The sequence below is a fragment of the Bos indicus genome, chromosome 9 (assembly GCF_029378745.1).
Source record: "Bos indicus isolate NIAB-ARS_2022 breed Sahiwal x Tharparkar chromosome 9, NIAB-ARS_B.indTharparkar_mat_pri_1.0, whole genome shotgun sequence".
Lineage (NCBI taxonomy): Eukaryota > Metazoa > Chordata > Mammalia > Artiodactyla > Bovidae > Bos > Bos indicus.
Window position 1 is genome coordinate 23828030 of NC_091768.1, and position 20538 is coordinate 23848567.

The 20538-nt window shown below is 36.6% G+C and overlaps 1 protein-coding gene across 18 annotated transcripts in view; it reads right to left on the minus strand.

Moving 5' to 3' along the window:
* SNAP91 (synaptosome associated protein 91) overlaps nt 1–20538 on the minus strand; it is a 169796-nt gene that overhangs the window by 69388 nt on the left and 79870 nt on the right. For all 18 annotated transcript variants that reach the window (XM_070795798.1, XM_070795814.1, XM_070795808.1 and 15 more), the window contains 5 exons: nt 19869–19910; nt 14090–14160; nt 8528–8555; nt 2793–2902; nt 345–460 (listed from right to left, as the gene is read on the minus strand). In XM_070795798.1, the coding sequence (XP_070651899.1) occupies nt 345–460; nt 2793–2902; nt 8528–8555; nt 14090–14160; nt 19869–19910 (367 nt within the window). The remainder of the gene's footprint in view (nt 1–344; nt 461–2792; nt 2903–8527; nt 8556–14089; nt 14161–19868; nt 19911–20538) is intronic.

The window sequence follows — 20538 nt, forward strand, 5'->3', positions numbered from 1 at the left end:
CTGGGTTGAGAAGATCCTCTGGAGGAGGAAATGGCAACCCACTCCAGTATTCTTGCCTGGAGAATCCCATGGACAGAGGAGCCTGGAGGGCTATACTCCATGAGGCTAGGAAGAGTCGGACATGACTGAGCAACAGAGCACATGCACATAACACATACAGGTACCTTTTGTCTCTCAATTTTTTTGGTCTCTCTTTCAATGTATATTTTAATCAATGCCATTTTTAGCATTTTCTCCCCCAGTTTCTAGCACCATTTTGGATAATCAGAAGGAAAGATTAACAACTATAACCTGAATGGCAACAGCTAAATAGAAAAATGGCACAGCTGTCTGATTCCACTCACCTCCCCACGCAGTGGCGCCTCCTGAAGGTGGTGCTGGTGCTGGTGCTGCTGCTGCTGCCCCTGCAGGGGAGAAGTCTGGCTGGAGGTCCAGGAGATCGCTAGACGGTTTTGAAGTGCTGAAAGGCAAATATCATTTTACAATCAGATTTTTGAATTTTAAATATAAAGATGTTTTTTAAATAAAGACTTACGCAGAAAACATCACAGATTTTGGATATTTTAAATCCAGCAAGAGAATAATATTTGTCAAAGTACAGCAGTAAAACATATGTTCCTCTATACCAAGAGTTGGCCAACTACCTCTGTCAAGGGCCAGATGCTAAGCATCTTAGTTTTGTGGGTTAGACAGCCTCTGTCACTACTTGACTCTGCCAGTGCAGCATGAAAAAGACACAGTGTGTAAACAAACAAACATGCCCTGTTGCAATAAAAATTTATTTACAAAGACAGTGGGCTAGATCTGATCTATGGGCCATTGTCTGCCAACTCCTGCTCCACAAATAACAAAGTTAAATCATACCTCAAGCAATGGCTTACTCAGCGAATCACAGAGCAGAAAGAAAAAGGGAAAATCTAAATGCCTCAAAGTAAGGGGGAATTTTAAACATGTTATGTCTACTGAGTAGTATCTGAAATGCTGATTATGAGGATTCTGACAAAAGGAAACATGCTCTAAATATTAAAGAGAATTATTGGTAATTTTTTCCTTTTCTCTATTTCCTAAAAGTTTTTGTATTTTTTTTGTGTCATGGTAAATAATTCTCATCTTGAAAAGAAGAATTTATTTATAAACCAAAGAACACTAAAATGAATAATCACTGCTGCTGCTGCTGCTGCTAAGTCGCTTCAGTCATGTCCGACTCTGTGCGACCCCATAGACAGCAGCCCACCAGGCTCCCCCGTCCCTGTGATTCTCCAGGCAAGAACACTGGAGTGGGTTGCCATTTCCTTCTCCAATGCATGAAAGTGAAAAGTGAAAGTGAAGTCGCTCAGTCGTGTCCGACTCTTAGCAACCCCATGGACTGCAGCCCACCAGGCTCCTCCGTCCATGAGATTTTCCAGGCAAGAGTACTGGAGTGGGGTGCCATTGCCTTCTCCAGAATAATCACTATTGTATCTTTTTTCTACATTAAACTGCAACATATTAAGTTGGTCTGTAAGAGGCCTCATCCATAAATAATTCCATATTTTTTCACTCTTACTCAGATGGGGCTGTGCTTTCCAAAGCTCTTTCATCTACAGAAGTTCCAAGGAAGAGCCTAGAGCTTTGCTATTCAAAGTACGCTCTCTAAGCTAACAGCATCTTGGGACCTTGTTAGAAATGCAAAGTCCCAGGCTTACCCCATATCTACTATATCAGAGTCTTCATTTTACTGTGACCCCAGGTGTTCACTGTCCATTCAGGTTTAAGGAGCACTGACTTAAAGGCTGCAAGATCAGGTACTAAGCCATCAGGGTCCAGGTTCCCCAACCCTCTTTATAAATAGCAGTTCAATCCCTATCTTTTTTACATATTAGATTTGCAAGTAATGTTCTTTGAAACTTGCCTAGTTTTGATATCTATTTTATAAGTACAACTGGTTTAAGAGCCAGAATAGGGAAACATTTATTATTAAGACCTGAATCAAAGCTTTTATAAGAAGCAATTTATCTTGGTATAGAGGCAGAAAGGACTTGGCCTTTCCAAGCCTGTGATTATAAAACTAGAATTAAGTGAGTGGAGACCAACAGGCATAGTTTACATGGATACGTTATGTGGATTTATTGTACAGAGCATTCATAATCAGAGTCACAGATACTACAAGATGGGACCAGAATCTTCTCAAGGCAAAAGAACCAAAACAAAGAGCTGACCTAAAATTAATACCTGAGGAAGCCTCTCTTAGTTGGGGCTTCCTTTTAGGCACCTCAGAGATTTCATACAACACACAGTCATCCCCATCTTTCTCACTAGTGTTCTGACTTTTAGGTGCTATAAAAGCAATTAGGAGCATCCTGACAGTTTCTTCCTACAAGTGGAGTTTGAGTTCCTATATGTACCACCTACTCGACCTACAACTGCATTTCACTTCACTTCATTTCATTTTATAGCACTTCAAGACAGCCTTTAAATTTCACAAAAGAAGAAATGAATTTCAGAAAACACTGTCCATATCATGCACTTCAGAAGAACCTGAAATGTGTGCATCTTTCTTCCACTTTCTTTCCCAAATATCTGAACAAGGCAATTCCCAGAGCTTTGGTCTTACTTACACCTTGAGAGGTACAAACTTATATAACTGTATAAGGTTAGAACTAACTCTATGTACCTGAAAACAACCCAAAATAGCATACATTCACTAGAATAACATTTCATTTTGTGAAGTCATTTGGGTTCAATACATAAAAATAAAATGAAAACCTAGCCAAAATATTAATAAACAGTTTGCTGCATTCTCATGAACTAACCTGACTGGTACAGCTGCCGATGCAGTTGCAAACAAATCAACCGGAGGCGATGTGTCAATAGTTTTAGCTGGTGTAGAATTAGGCGACGTAACAGTTGTGGCTGGAGAAGACTGAAAGGGAAGAGGCACAGCACGCTCTGGTCAAATCTGAATCTACATGACACAAGGCGACAGGCCCCCCACTCTGCAGACCTATGCCATTTGGTAGGTCCTCATGGGAGGAAAAAACTCAAGAAAATTTCAAATTGAGAATTATAATAAATAATCAATAGTGGACAAAACATGTTTCAAATATTACAAGTTATATGTAATTTATATAGAATTATGACAAAGTATTTGTCCTTACCCAGCAATGACTTCTACGCATATATTTCTAATCGAAGCCAAATTATAAATTAGGAGCTTGGGATTAACAAATATACACTACTATATGTAAAACAGACAAACAAGGTCCTACTGAATATGTATAGCACGGTGAACTACATTTAACATCTGGTAATAACCTATAATGGAAAAGGAAACTGAAAAAGAATTAACACACATATATAAAACTGAATCACTTTGCTGACAATCATAAACTACTACCACATTGTAAATCAACTATACTTCAATTTAAAAAAATAAAATGAAGGCCAAACATATTTCCTAAACAAAAAATTGGTGGGAAAGATCTTGCTACCTGCAAAAATGAAAAAAAAAAAAAATCAACTGCAATGATTGCTTTAAAACCCAGGTCATTCTTTTCTGCATCTTAAACAGACTTCATGCAAAGTCTTCTCAGATGCCTGTAACATCTAGAAATCTAACTTAAAAAATAGTTCAAAAACAGCAGAGAACTATCCCCAAACAAGATTCAAGTCACTGACAACTTGAGAACAGACCTTCACTAATGTGAAAAGATAAAATTTAAAAAGTGAAATAAAACCCAACATTTATTGTCCTATGCTGGCTTAAGAAGAGGACCTAATAATCAGCTAATTATTAAAAAAAATAAGATTCTTGTATAGTGTGGATCACAATAAACTGTGGAAAATTCTGAAAGAGATGGGAATACCAGACCACCTGATCTGCCTCTTGAGAAACCTATATGCAGGTCAGGAAGCAACAGTTAGAACTGGACATGAAACAACAGACTGGTTCCAAATAGGAAAAGGAGTACGTCAAGGCTGTATATTGTCACCCTGCTTATTTAACTTCTATGCAGAGTACATCATGAGAAACACTGGGCTGGAAGAAGCACAAGCTGGAATCAAGATTGCCAGGAGAAATATCAATAACCTCAGATATGCAGATGACACCACCCTTATGGCAGAAAGTGAAGAGGAACTAAAGAGCCTCTTGATGAAGGTTAAAGAGGAGAGTGAAAAAGTTGGCTTAAAGCTCAACATTCAGAAAACTAAGATCATGGCATTTGGTCCCATTGCTTCATGGGAAATAGATGGGGAAACAGTGGAACAGTGTCAGACTTTATTTTTCTGGGCTCCAAAATCGCTGCAGATGGTGACTGCAGCCATGAAATTAAAAGACGCTTACTCCTTGGAAGGAAAGTTATGACCAATCTAGATAGCATATTAAAAAGCAGAGACATTACTTTGCCAACAAAGGTCCATCTAGTCAAGGCTATGGTTCTTCCAGTGGTCATGTATGCATATGAGAGTTGGACTGTGAAGAAAGCTGAGCACCGAAGAATTGATGCTTTTGAACTGTGGTGTTGGAGAAGACTCTTGAGAGTCCCTTGGACTGCAAGGAGATCCAACCAGTCCATTCTGAAGGAGATTAGTCCTGGGTGTTCATTGGAAGGACTGATGCTGAAGCTGAAACTCCAATACTTTGGCCACCTCATGTGAAGAGTTGACTCATTGGAAAAGACCCTGATGCTGGGAGGGATTGGAGGCAAAAGGAGTACGGGATGACAGAGGATTAGGTGGCTGGATGGCATCACTGACTCGATGGACATGAGTCTGAGTGAACTCCGGGAGTTGGTGATGGACAGGAAGGCCTGGCGTGCTGTGATTCATGGGGTCGCAAAGAGCTGGACACGACTGAGCAACTGAACTGAACTGAACTGTATAGTAACTATCCTAATTCTATTTTCTTTTACTTGGTATATTTAATTTGCCTGTATTCACGAGAGAAAGAAAAATGGATCATCTCAAAACAGTCCACTGATATTCAGTTCTGTAAGTGGAAATGAGACATAACAGCAAGCAAAATGCACAAAGACCAAGATCAAGCAAGGGCCATCAGCCACTGCTAAAACAGGACACCTAATTTCAAGCAGACCAAATGTAGGGGAAATTTGAAAAAGAGTAAATTAAGAAAAAGGACTGAGGAGATAAGCAATGTATAGGAGTTTCCAGACTTAAATAGTATCTGTTTAATAGGTCCATATAGTCAAAGCTATGGTTTTTCCAGGAATCATGCACAGATGTTAAGAGTTGGACCATAAAGAAGGCTGTGTGCCAAAGAATTGATGCTTTCAAACTGTGGTGTTGGAGAAGACTCTTGAGAGTCCCTTGGACAGCAAGGAGATCAAACCAGTCATTCATAAAGGAAATCAATCCTGTATATTCATAGGGAGGACTGATGCTGAAGCTGAAGTTTCAATACTTTGGCCACCTGATGCAAAGAACTGACTCATTGGGAAAGACCCAGATGAGGAGAAAGATTGAGGTCAGGAGGAAAAGCGGAGAACAGAGGATGAAATGGTTGGATGGCATCACCAACTCAATGGACATAAGTTTGAGCAAACTCTGGGAGATAGTGAAGGACAGGGAAGCCTGGCATGCTGCAGTCCATGGCGTCGCAAAGAGTGGGACACCACTTAGCAACTGAACAACATATAGCTATTTGCCTAAGAATATGCTTCCCAGGTGACTCAGTGGTAAAGAACTGGCCTGCAAATGCAGGAGGCCAGGTTTGATCCCTGGACCAGGAAGATCCCCTGGAGGACAAAATTGCAACCTGATCCAGTATTCTTACTTGGGCTTCCCAGGTGGCTCAGTAAAGAATCCACCTGCCAACGCAGGAGACATAAGAGATGCAGGTTCAATCCCTGGGTCAGGAAGATCCCCTGGAGGAGGACATGGCAACCCACTCCAGTATTCTTGCCAGGATAATCTGTGGACAGGGAAGCCTGGCACTGTCCATAGGGTTGCAAAGAGTCAGAAACAACTGAGTGACTGAGTATGGGCACAGGCACTAAGAATATAGCTAATAATTCAAAATCCGAAGATATACAAGTGCCAAGCACTCAGCACTTCCAAATAAGATAAAAGATAAACCCAAGAGCAGTATGAATACTATTGCTCAGAAAGGGTCAACTCAAGCTTTGTTCTTCACCAAAAATTCAAAGTTTCCAAATGGAATGTGAAAGAGTTACAAGGGAATAGAAACAACTGACAAAAATGAATTTGCATGCTGTCCCCTGTGGATACTGACAACTCTGAAATAAATTTGTGGTTTTTGTTTTAACAGACACATGTAAATAAGCTTAGAAAGTGATGTTTAGGAAATACCAAGGAGAATGTACTGACAGCAATGAATCTACCAACAGAAATGCAGAAATGAAGATTTCCAAAGGCTTATTAAAAACTGCCTTGTAATAATAAGCTCTGAGGAGATGAGGAAGGGAGGAAAACAGAACCAAAATAATCCTGTTATTACAAAAAGAAAACAGTCAAAATTTGATTTGGCCAAAATGCCAAAACAGACCATCCTAAAGGATTCCAGAATTTTACCTCACTCTACTCAGCAGTCCTGTGGCAGAATTCTTTCACAGACATGATTTTAAATCCAGCTGTGTAGCGGGATCACCAGGGAGCTTCAGTTGTTTGTTTGACTGATGGCACTCCCTGAGGAACTCATGGCAGATGGCCATGTACTGACAGAGTACAGGGTGTCTGGGGTACCCTGTGCAGTCATAATGCCATCTTTCTTGTCTGTAATAACATTAGTTACATGACAGAAATTCGGCAAAGAGGAAAGAGCACATTTATCACATTTTTGCCTGAAAAATACAATGGCAAATCTACACTACCGACCTATAGAACTAAATCACTCTTGTCACTGACAACCCTAATCTTGTCCTCACAAGGCGCTAAAGGAGAAAGAGAGTTGAAGGAGCTATGACCGTTATTACAATACTGTCTAAAAGTTTGGAAGGATACCCAATGACGATTGGTTTCTTTACCATCCCAGGTGGTGCTAGTGGTAAAGAACCCACGTATCAGTGCAGATAGACGTTAAGAGACTCAGGTTCAATTCCTGGGTCGGGAAAATCCCCTGAAGGAGGGCATGGTAACCCACTCCAGTAGTCTTGCCTGGAGAATCCCATGGACAGAGAAGCCTGGTGGGCTATCGTCCATAATATCGTAAAGAGTTGGACACAACTGAAGAGACTTAACATGCATGCACCATCAAGGCAGGCACAACATCACGTGCTTTATTTATCTCACCAGGCTATGATTCAGAGTTCTTGAAAGTCCTTTGAAACTAGTAAGATGTTACACTGATATATTTGTTCTCAGTTGTAATATAAATGTATGAACATTTCTCCTACTCAAAAAAAATTTTAGCCCAGATAGAGGGCTAAGTAGACATTGCTATATGATACTGGACTGAGAAGCTAATGTAAGAGGAAATACAAAAAAAAAAAAAAATTACCTTACCTTTCCTCAAAAAATTCAAAATAAAATTACCACGAAAGTGAAGGTGTTAGTCACTCAGTCAGCCCAACTTTTTGCGACCCAATGGACTGTAGCCCACCAGGCTCCACCATCCATGGGATTCTCCAGGCAAGAATACTGGAGTGGGTTGCCATGCCCTCCTCCAAAATTATCATATGATTCAGCAATTTCACTTCTGGGTGCAGACTCTAGAGAACTGCAAACAGGGACTTGAACAGATATACAAATACCACGTTCACGGCACCATTATTTACAATAACCAAAAGGTGGAAGTGACCTAAGCGATCACCTATGGAGGGATGGATGAACAATATGTGGTCTATACATTGAATGGAATAGTATTCAGACTTCAAAAGAAAGGAAATTTCTGACATATGCTAAGATCTGAAGGGAAAACCCAAACGAACTTTTTGGCCAACCCAATACAACATGGATGAACATGGAAGATACTGTGCAAAGTAAAATAAGCCAGTCACAAAAGAACAGGTACTGAGAGGTTCAACTTATTTGAGGCACCTAGAGTTGTCAAACGGAGAAGGCAATGGCACCCCACTCCGGTACTCTTGCCTGGAGAATCCCGTGGACGGAGGAGCCTGGTAGGCTGCAGTCCATGGGGTCCCTCAGAGTCGGACACGACTGAGCGACTTCACTTTCACCTTTCACTTTCACGCATTGGAGAAGGAAATGGCAACCCACTCCAGTGTTCTTGCCTGGAGAATCCCGGGGATGGCGGAGCCTGGCGGGCTGCCGTCTATGGGATCGTACAGAGTCGGACACGACTGAAGCAACTTAGCAGCAGCAGCAGAGTTGTCAAAATCATAGCAACAAAAAGTAGAACGGTGCCTTGCCAGGAGCTGGGGGTGTAGGGGATGAGGGTGGGGAATAATGAGGAAGTATTTAAAGGGTAATGGGTTTCAGCTTGGGAAGAAAATGTTCTCCAAGTGGATAATAGTGATCGCTGCCCAACAATGTGAATGTACTTACTGCCACTGAACTCTAGAATCGAAAGTTGTTAAAAAGGTCAAAACAAAACACAAGACAAACTTACCTTACTTAATGGAGAGGGAGCACCAGATCTAAAAGGAAACCAAAAAGAATAAACACTAAATAAACCTGAATACATTTGTAGAAGCATTTAAGTCTGATGTTTGGTCAAGCGTTAACTTGTTTATACACAGACTTTTTTTTAGTAATGCATAAACTATTTTCTAAAAACAATTTTTATCTGACATCTGCTTCTAATATTTTCCATCCACTTAATTTCTAGTGCTAAAAATTCTTAAATTCAAAATCTTTTTTTTTGTATCTCTAGCAACTCAGTTAACTACTGGAGTTGATCTGTATTGCCTATGTCCATCAAAAATAAACTGCTCAACTTGCAATTTTAAAAAATTTGCCCAAGAAGACCTGGGAAAAATAATGCTTTATAGATTTTTCTCAAAACTATCTGGTTTAATATTTTCAAAAGGTAGAAAACCCATGAAGGTTAAAGTACATTGTGATTCATTTAATCAAATTGTGATACATAAAAGGAACACTAGAATAAAAAGAAATCCCTACACACGCCTGATATGTGTCTCAACTTTCATGTCCCAGGGCTTGTCTTTTTTTTTTTCATGGCTGTAATGAAAACTATCTATGAGAAATGTTCTTGTTATCCTGTGAAAACTTGAGAGCTTGAAAAGAATGGTAAGCTCAATGCTTGTTTCTAAAGGAATGAGGGAAAATCAGGATGAAATACATTTCTGTTTTCAGTTAGATTACTGGTGGCACTGATTATTTTATACCATTTCCAGCAAAATGCTTCAGAAACAACTGCCTAAACAGCTTAGATTTTACTACCCTGAATTGGCAGAAAATAAATTAGTAAGGAAACATAATGAAGGAAAAAAAAAGATTTCAGTAAGAAGACTATCATCAGGGTCTTAGAGGATAGTTTTCTATTTATTTACAGAGATAATAGCACACGTGGCAGGAGTAAAATAAAATTAGCAGAAATTTAGTAACTGGAGTTTGGTACAGTATCATGAATTTTTTGTTTTACTGGATATAGCAAAAGAAATTTAACCATCTTAGATGCATTTTAATATCTCTTATGTTCAATTTCATCTGCAAACACATGCCTGCCATTTCCTGTTTAGTTTTTACTGAAAATGAACATGAAATAAAGAGATCTCTCACGGAGATCTCTGTGATATAATGAAGATAGAAGCCTATGGGTAATGCTTGATTAGGTTATGTTTAGTTTGGCTGGTATCTTCAGTGTAACATACCCTATGGAGAAAAGGATATATGTTTATCTATGCTGCTCATTAAGGGTCTACTGAAATAAATGGAATAAATAAATAAATCACAGTGTTCTCTGTATCTCGGACACTTATGAACCTACAAATCTAGTACTAAGGTTGAAAATTCCCTAATGAGTTTTTGGTTAATAATTTCTCCAATCCCACCATTTCTTCTCTTTAAATATGTGGAAAAGCAAAGGAGTTAGGTCTAAATAAAAATTCAAGAAAGTAATAGTCTTAACCTTGCAAAGCCAAAACAGAAACATAGAAGCCACCTGATATGGTCACTTTCTAAGAATGAGTTAATTGAAATTAATTTGTTTCTCTCTCAAGAGCTTTTCATGAATCAATTCTTAGTGGTATGACACAATGAGAAATATTAATGCAGAAAAGAGAACTGAGAAGGAACAAGAACTTTTTGAACTATAGGCCCAAACTAATATATAAAAGTTTCTGACATATGCTATGCTCTAGCAAAATAAAGATATAGTAAAAATGACAGAATTTCTCTACCTACAGTTAAAGAATATCATGCTCAAACCTAAGTACAAAATAGCATCACTGGCACGTGATCAGTTTGCCAAGTTCTTTCATGAATGCTATTACTAAATGATACTTGTAGTTACCCTGTGGATTAAGCAAAAATCTACTGTATGTCTCCTCCAATCATTCCACTTATTGCACTGTATCTTATTTGCCTGTCTTCGCCACTAGATGCCAAATTTTTGGAAGGAAGCGAATCTATCTCATTGTTTCATATCAGATAAATACATTGCAGAATAAATTAGTCAAATATCTTAACAGTTATTTTGTTATGAAACTAAACTGTCAGGATGTACGATCTCTGTTTCCATGGACCAGATTCAGGTTTCGTCATGATTTCCTCAAAAAGGGAGAACCAGAGGTGTTCCCAGTGGGGCCACTGCTTTAAGAAGCATCATTTATCACTGATTAAAGTCTGAGAGCTCTGAGGCTCAAAGAGGTAAATAACTTGCCCAAGCCTCATCATTCTTTAATGGTGGATTTCAGGCTCCGGTCCAAGTCTGTCTGTGCGCGTTTCACATTCCAGCCTGTCCTGATGAAAAACACAGGGGAGCCTAGCACATTTGTTCCTCTCTTACGTAATACACGGACTGCTTCTTTTAACCTGTTCTTTGGCGGATTCCCTACCCTACCACTGGCTGTTAGCTCTTTATAAAAGAAAATGCTATTATCTTTAGATATAAAATATGACATTACTTAAAGCCTGGTACTTATTTCAGTACTTATTTCAATTACTTCAGCTAGAGAAATTTAGTACACAGTGAATCACGTGGGGGAAAAATAAGGCATGAATGTAATTTAAGACAAGAATGAATGACCTATAGTAATGTACCCTAAATCCTGTAAAACATTACAAACAAACCATGGGTTTTTATGACGAACACATAAAAATGCCAATGTTTGCTACCAATGTGTTAATGGTAAGCTATCAAAAGAAGAAATTTTATTTCTTATTCATAACACTAATCCCTACACAGTTTTGGTCATAAATGCTAGCCAGAAAGATAGACAAAACGCATATGAGAAAAACCTGTCTCTTCCAAATAATTTTAATTACACTAAACTTGAGGTTTCTTGCACCCTCAATACCTAGTAAATCCACGTATAAAACAAAATCGAGTTCTCTCTTTTGTTCTGTGGAATTACAGAAACAGATAATGTACAAATGCATATCACACAGTATTGCAGAAATTTTAAAAAATGAGTTGTCAATGGATATAAGGTACTAAATAGAAAAGGCCTACATATTTTTTAGCAGACATTTGAAAATGCTTCTTTTAAGTATCTACTTAGAATAATTTTATACTGCTTCTAGAAGACAAATAAAACCTCTTTAATTTTCTCTGTAACATTGTATTTTGGCAGTTCTGCCATGAGCCACAGGGAAATCTTTTGTTTACTAAACAAGTAAAGAAGTCTTTGATTTCTAAAATCTCAGAGGAATATCTGTACAGCTACCTAAGAGAGTTCGTTAGTCTTGATTTAACACCAAAATAAAGTAAAACCATTTATGCCAGTCACCTTGAGAGACAAATTCAAAAGTATAATGGAAAAAACACACATATGTAAAATGGGCAGAAATCAGTTTTAAATGTTCTAAATACCAAATGTGGAATCTTAAGAGTGTTTTTTGCATTTTTAGTAATAACCAAATGCAAAAAAGTCACTCAATACAGTACTCACCCTTCACTTAAGTTCCCAGGTAAGCACAAACACACAAAGAAATAAACAGTTAACTACTATAGTTCATTTATTTTAAAAATAGGGAATAAGCAAAGACAAGTTCAGAGGTGGTCTTAGCCAATTCAGAAAAGAAATCTGACAAGCATTAAATGATTTTAAAGGAGAGAGGAAAACTATGCTCAGTCAAAGGTAATTTAAAACAAAAGACCATTAAGTTTTTATTTCACTACTCTAAATGTCCATAGCTAAATAGCCCAAAAATAGTTTGTAGCAGCCACAAGGGGGCAGCTTGAGATCTGAAGTTAGGCTGATGAAATTCACTCTGGGAGATGGCTTTTCACATGAACGCTGCCCTGGCAGATTTAAGCAGGGAAAAGGGTAGACCTGTGCGAGGTGTAAGGACATGAAGGGGAAAGACGGCAGATAAGCCAGTTTATCCGCCTTGCGCCCATGCACATCCTGCACTGCCCAGGGAGAGGCTCTCACTCTGGGATGTGCATATTTCCTCATCTAAACGGATCCACCGGCCAGAGGAGCAGGGACATTGCCCAGGCTTCCTGTGTCCTTTGGTTTACATCCTAGGTAACTCATCTGGCTTCCTAGACACCCTAATATGGTGTGCGGGAAGGGGCTGCAATTACTGGAAGTGGCCACCTTCTTTTGTGACTTTCTACTTTCGTGCCTTTTTAGTTGACGTCAATTTACCCGCAAAAGTACGATCATCCTTGGCCAACAGTGAAGTGGGGACAGATCTGGGACAATAGTACAACCCTGACAGAGCCCTTAAGAGGTCCTGCCATTCGTCACTCCAAACAGCTCTGCCATCACTGCCTGAGACAGTCCCACATCATTGTTTATTATTGAAAATTTAAGACATGCAATAATTTTTATACTAACTTGTCATAGACGACAAATAACCCTTAGCTAATGAAACAGCAAGCAAAAAAGTGACTTTGAGACACAACAATCTGGATTCTAGGAGAATGCCCAGAGAGAAACAAGCAGAAAGGAGATGCATTTTAATAGCTGTATCACAGGTAAAATCCATGGTCAGCCGACAGCCCTGCAATGAGCAGTTCATGGGTTGTCTCTGCCAATTTCTGCTGTCAGTCTAAACAGAATCAACATACAGCTGGGAACACCAACAAAAACAGATTTCAAACTGGCTCTGTAGAGAGAGCTACATTAAGTTTTTAGATGAAGATAATGAAGTACAAAATAGTCTCTGACCTTAGGAAACAGAAAATCCATTTAAACCACATATGAGGGTGGGGGGAAGAAGAGAAGGGAAGTCATAACACAGTGCAGTGCATGATTAAGGAAGGCTTCATGAGATGGCCCTCCTGGGATGTATAAGATGCCTGCACACAGAGACAAGGACAGGCAGGTATCCAAGATGAACAGAATTACGGTCTAAGCAAGGCGCTAAAACTGAAAAGGATCAGGTCTTGTGAACAGACAAGTATGACCCTGGCTGGAGAGAACAAAAATGGAACCTGGACATTTTGGGCATGTGATCGGGAAAAATGTATATAAATCTAAGTGTCCAAACACAAAGGTGGGAAATATACTAGAAGTGCACTTCTTGCTGCTCGATTGCTACTCTGTCTAGAAAAAGATCTCTGAGTCAAGTGTCAGCAGCATGCCACGCCCAAGGGTCCACGTGGGGAGAGTCTAGAGTGCAGAAAGTGATGCCAGAGGGCTTTGCTTTGTCCACAGTGGGGCTGGTAACGTAACAGTGTTCAAAGGCTGCTTGAGAAATTGGAGTCATTCTTAGTTGTGCCTATTGACAGCCTCAACTTTTAGACAGGAGCAACTCTTTATCTGAGGACTGTGAATCCCTTCTGAGGGCAAATAAATAATTCAGCAAGTTCAACCAACACAGGTAAAACCTACTAATCTGCTGCATTAGCCCATAGATCACCTATATACGGGGTCATGCTATCATAAGTTAATGGGAAGGGTGGGGAGTTTTGAGGGAACTGAGAATTACAATAAAGCATACCATGAAACTGCAGTACCATGATAAATCTCATTGCATAAAGAACAACTCTAGTATTTTTCTGTCTTATTCAGAATATACAACTAATGCGTACTTGTTTCCAGGTTTCTTTCCTTCTAATGTATTTAGATGCTGTTCAAGGGTCTCCATAAGACTGCTCGGAGCCTACAATAAGAAAGTACAAAATAAATGTCTGCACTGCTTTCTTTCAAAATAAACACACTGGAACATCACTGTAACTTTGTATAGTGGAGTTCTGTGTACCCCAATACATATGGGAGATAATTTCATTCCAGGTGCTTTTGGTCCTTAAGTATTTAAATTTCACAGTCTCAAACAGGCCCATCTTACATATACATAACTTCACTGCATAACAAATAGTGTTACAGTGTGGTTTCAGTGTATAAATTACATTGGATAGACTTTTTAAAGATATTATTTAAATGTAGTAAACAATTAAATTCACAATGTACTTCTGTAAGAACACAGTGAAAAAGTAAAGATATTTACATGCAAATCAAAAATATAAGCGCCCAAATACAAATGTACAGAAATATGAAAATACAGTAAAATTTCACTTATCCACACTTGACTGAAAGTCATTACTTTATTAAAAAAGGGAGAGTGAAAGTTGTGGGGGGGAAATATAATTTTAATAGTTGACCACAATTAAGATTTCTTATTGTTGAGCTATTTATATACATAATATAGGGACTTTAGCAAATATTAATGTTTTAATAAGACTACTGCATTTTGACAAATTTAATACATATTTTCAACTTTTAGTAAGAACTATCTGAATGTTTGTTTTCATAATTTTTAGGCAATATAAAGTGATGGCATTTTACTGTATATTAAAAAGAGAAATAACAGGTTCATATAAATATTCTACCCCATCTATTCTTCAAGTATTAGAAATCTAATTTCACCTTTCTTGAAAAATCTTAACTCAAATTAGACCTTGACAGCAGCATAGGCATTCAAAGACTATCATAACATTTATAAGTTAATTTTGATAACTGTTTTTTAATTAATATAAAATTAATTTTGAAGCATTTTAAAGTAACTAGCAATGCTGAAATAGCTCACAGAATTCAAGGCAATTTACACAACTGTACATTTTACATTGTACCTATAATGACAAATGAAAATAAAATTCTTACTGAAATATTTTAATTCTGAAAGTTCAGATATTTAATATTCATTTTCATTTTCCTAACACGCTCATAAGCTGTTTTAACAATAACGACTATTATATATGTAATTACATGATTATTTTAAGTGTAAACTACTAAGTGAGCCAAACATAAATTTACAAATTAGTAAGTGAATAAAAATATTAAATTGACCAAGGGCTGAAGGTAGGGTACAAAGAGATAGCTAGCTCTATGAGCATTATATAAAAAGTTAATGTCTATAGAATAAATGATTATCAGGGGATATAATAAATTTTGAAAACTATAAAATTAGAATTTTTAAATACAGCTCAGGTAAAAGTGGACCTAGCAAATTACAGTAAACTAAAACTAAGGGTATACTTCTAAGCTTTAAAAAATGAATTTTCAAGAGATAAAGAAAATTTTGCTCTACAGCAAAACTATAAACTACTAAGATGTGATCACTTAATAAACAGAATGTGTATTGTAACCTTGAAAAGAAGAAGACAGAAATGGCTTCACAATTTTTAGATGAATCTACACTTGATAACTTCGAAACTGCCATAGTGTCATAATTGTAATCATTATAATTGTCATAATAATGGAACCTAGGAGGCCTGGGAATAGAACTTTAAAAGATTTAGGTCCTCTGAATATTAAATGCAATATAAAAGAAATGTGATTCTGTGCTAAATCTGTTTAAAAAATATTATTTATAGTTACAAAATAGAGAACACTACATTAAATTGACAACAAATTGATAACAAAAGAAGTAGTTATTTTTTCCTATATAATTTCTTAATTATCTAAAACAAAATGTAAAAAACTAGGATGATAGTTTGCAGTTTCATTTTTTTAATTTCTTAATAATTTAAGAAAAAAATTAAAAACCAAGTAGCAGTTAAAAAATCAAAATAGTTGAGACAAACACAGACGGCAAAACTGACTCTGAGGCGTCACTCTGCAATGCACTGCACATAAAATTAAGTTTGCAGCACTTTACCTTAGAGGTTCAAAGATGCTTTATTATTTATATCTCTTATTAGCACATATAAAATCTAACAGAAATAAACACAAATATTTTCAGAGGGAAAGGAACTACTGTGATAATAAAATTCGTGAGTGTAGGAATGCTGACCTTCTCAAGTGCATCTATGGCACTGAGCGCATCCTCCCATGCAGCAGACAAAAATGAAAACTGTCTCAAATTTCCAAAGGGGCAAAATTTTGACAATGCCTCTGCTGTTGTAAAAGGAACTTCAGAATAATTAGCAGTACCCTTAGTGGTTTATTTTAAATAATGCCGAAGTCAATAGACCAATCAGATGAAAACACCAACCCAAAGAATAAGAGGCAGCTTGTGAAAGCGAATAAATAACAGTGATATATCACGGTTACTGATTCAATGGTACAGTCTTTAAAAGAAGACGTTTCTTTACCAGTAGTTTTTAGATCAACCAGAATTCCTGACATTAAAACCTAAGATGTTTTTCATGAATGGAGATATATTAAATTTGGAACATGCATGCACACACACCAAACAGGAAATAATATTTTGAAAATCCTTTTCTTGGAAAAAAATTCATAGCTGATTTTGAAAGGAACCATCCATCTACAACTCAGATGCTTTAGATTCTAAAGCATCATTAAAACCAAATGAAAAAAAAAAGGCAACAAAAAGAGCATTCTAATTTTTGATCATTAGCTCTAAGAAACCATTGGAAAGAGCTGAGGAGGAAATATTTCAGTTCTGATATCACATTCACTTCTTATCTAGTACTGAACTTTTGAGTATTAAAAATATTTTTCTTCAATATTTATAAAGCATTTAAAATGCTGTTATGATGATATTATATGCACAACTTAAGAAGGGCTACAGATGTACACCGTGGTGGATTCATGTTGATGTATGACAAAACCAATACAATACTGTAAAGTAATTAACCTCCAATTAAAATAAATAAATTTAAATTAAAAAAAAAGAAGGGCTACAGATGCCACACTGGTATTTATTGTGCATTTTCTAAGTTAAAAGATATCCATTCAATTCCTCTGTGTCATCTTGCTGCAAAAGGAATTCTAATCCTTTCTCAGTTAGGAACAGCCTTTTCCTACTGCCAGTCGATAGGGAGCCCTTCTGCTCCCCCCTCTTTAATCCTCTTCCTTGGTGGGTATTTTTGTTCATTGCCATGGCTAGATTCAGTAGTCATGGCTGCCACAGAGGAGGCTGGCAGAGAGCAGAATCTAATCTCAGAGATCTTAGACTTCACACAGGTTGGCATTTCTGACCCATTTCCAGATTAGTCCTGGTTTACCCCTATCTGAAGGACTAACCCTAGAATAGCTCACCTTTCAGCTTGTATCAGACCATATTGTCACAACGGGTCTAAACCCCCATCCAATGATGAGCCTCCAATAAGACCGATGGAGACCTCTAAATAAAAATTAGGGAGTGTGTTTAGTTTTGCTGCTCATGATCCCAACAAAAACCACAATTAGGTTACTTGTTAAGGAATTTCAGAAGCACACAATACTTTTGAATTGAGATTTAAATATCTATTGGAGAAATGAAGTAGAGGATTTTTTTTAATAAGGAGGTAATTTTAAAATAAATGCTAATATTAAAGTTTATGTGACTCTTAAGGTCATAACAAAAGCAGAGGAGAGAGCGTTACCAGTGTCTAATGAATCTCTGCATCAGAACAGCTTTCTACTAATACCAGATCCAGAGCAAGATTTACCTTCTTTAAGGATGAGGGTGGGGCTCTGTTCCTCAAATTATGACAATACAGACATCATTAAATAAAATATTATGTCTCTAGACTTGAGAGATTACATAAATTATAATGAATATTACATATCATTAAAATTAAACCCAAGTTTATAAATCTTCTTTTAATAATTTTCTAATTTTACAAACAAAAAGGTATTTAAATATTCTTCTAAACCTTTCTTTGTCTCCCTTCAGACTCTGCCCAAACTAAGTGAGACAACTGAGGACCTATTTTCTTCTTACCTGCCAGCCTATTAAACAATATATCTAGTTTTACTTCTGTTCCATGGCAAGAACAGTCTATATAGTTGAAATAAAGATGATTCAACATTTCTAAAAGCTAATCTTTGAGTTAAATATCCATCTTTTTTGGGGGGTTAACATATAATTTATCTAGGTTAGTTTTAATGTTTATTGTATTTATATTGTATTGTATTGTATAATGAAAATGTTTATTGTAATTAATTTTAAATGAAAGCACACTGATTTTTTTGCTTTTTATTATAGTGATACAAAATTCATAAATCTTTATCTAATAAAGATATTTTTAATAGTATTTTATGCACACTTAATCTTTAACCATAACCAAGATGATACCAATATCTTATTTAGGTATGTAACTGATTAAAGAACACTATCTTCTCATAGTAGCAGAACTACTTTATGCTATTGGAAGTATAAAATAACTTCCATAATAGAGTATAACATACTCTAATAGAAGGTGTTATCTCCCAAATTTTATTGTTTTTAACTTTATGTTTTGGCTGTACCACACAATATATGGTATCTTAAATCCCCAAGCTGGGATCGAACCCACACCCCCTGCATTGGTAGTGTGAAGTCTTAACCACTGGACTGTCAGGGAAGTTTGCTATTGCCCAACTTTTAAATCAAAAAACATAATGCCCTCATGTTCTGAATTGTTTTTTGAGTTTTATTTATAAAGAATCCTTGGTATTTAATTGATATTTTAATACTGTAAATACAGAGATCATTACTTTGGGTTTCTCTGATTTTTAACAAAAATTTAAGGCTAACATTATTTAAATATAGAGACACTTAAAGGGATAATAATAATAACTTTTTTTTTTTAATTTACAATGATAGGAAACTCAGATATTCATTACTGGTATATATGATGACAGTTCTATATTTTCTCCTATCATCTGTCCTGAGCTAAAGAACATGTTTGGGACCGAAATTGACTATAACAGGCCAACAAGCTGATTCAACAAAAACAGTTCCAGCCAATTAGGAGAAAGGTCCTACAATAACTCTGTGCATGTGTGAATGGGCTCAGTTCTCCATCAGAGGAGCTGTACACTGTACTCTCTTGACAGATAAAAGGATTCATAAGGAAGCACTACTACTGCTTTTGCTTTCTAGAAAGTCTCCAGAAAAAAATCACTATCTACCACTACTACTTTTTTTAAAAAAAGGTTCTTTTGTATATAGACATTCCTCGCATTCATAGGGGAGAAAAGAATTAGTGTAGTAGAACTATGACATCAGTGTTCTCCTCATTCGTGCCCCCTTCTCCATCCCTGGGACACACTGAAAACTAGAACAAGCAGAATAATAGTTCAAATGTTCTGATTACATGCCTACGAATAGTCATGTTTCATGAATAAAGTACCTTTTAAACATTATTTAAAGCTTCCTTTTGGTTCAAATTTAAGAATGAAAAAATGAGCTCAATAATTATATTCAGTTGTCTTTCAAAAAGAAATTTTTTAAGAGTAGGAAAATCTCCATATGTCTAGAAATATATTCAATAGCTAGAAAAAATAAGCAAGTTAGAATGATTTCCAAGAAAGGTGGTTGGCCTACATTCAAAATGCATCAAATGCTTACAAGACTCTGCCCGCAGTAAGACCATTTATGGTAAAATATGGATTAGTAATTTCATGCATACTAAGTTTTTCACTTAGACAATCACTCACCTGAGTGAGGTCAGGAATGTCACCTTTATCAATGCCAACTTGCTGTGGATTAAAAAAAAAAGTTACTTAACAGGATTTAAAAAATTAATTTCTTAGATCACCTAGAGTATTAGTTAAAAGCACAGCTCAATCTTGCTAAAAAATAGTTGTTATTATGTACATTAATCTCAGTCTGAATATGTGCTTTTTGTGTAGTTTTCCCATCAACAAAAGAGCAATGATTTTGGCAACAGAGTTAGAAATAACAAATGAACAGAATTTTGCTGAACCTAAAAAAAAGAACTTAAGAAACTGAAATGTAAAAAATTTCCTCCATGGTTAATGGCAACTAGAAGGAAGCTGCTTCAAAAAATGAGGAAACTCTGTATATTAATATGGATATGGCTGTAAGATACATTGTCAAGTTAAAAGCATAATCCCAGTGTATATGGTATACTGTTATTGTATAGTAATGTGGGAAATAATTATGTATTTATTTTGAAGCAGCTTCCTCATCCTATAATTTATTTAACAAGTCACTTATTAATGAACATTTAAGTTGCTTCCCATCTCTTGTCATTGCAAGCAATGCTACAGGCATCATTTTCCACTTGTGTGGATACATCTGTAGGGCACATTTGTGGAAGTAGAATTACTAGATAAAAGCACATGTGAATTTTTAATCTTGGTA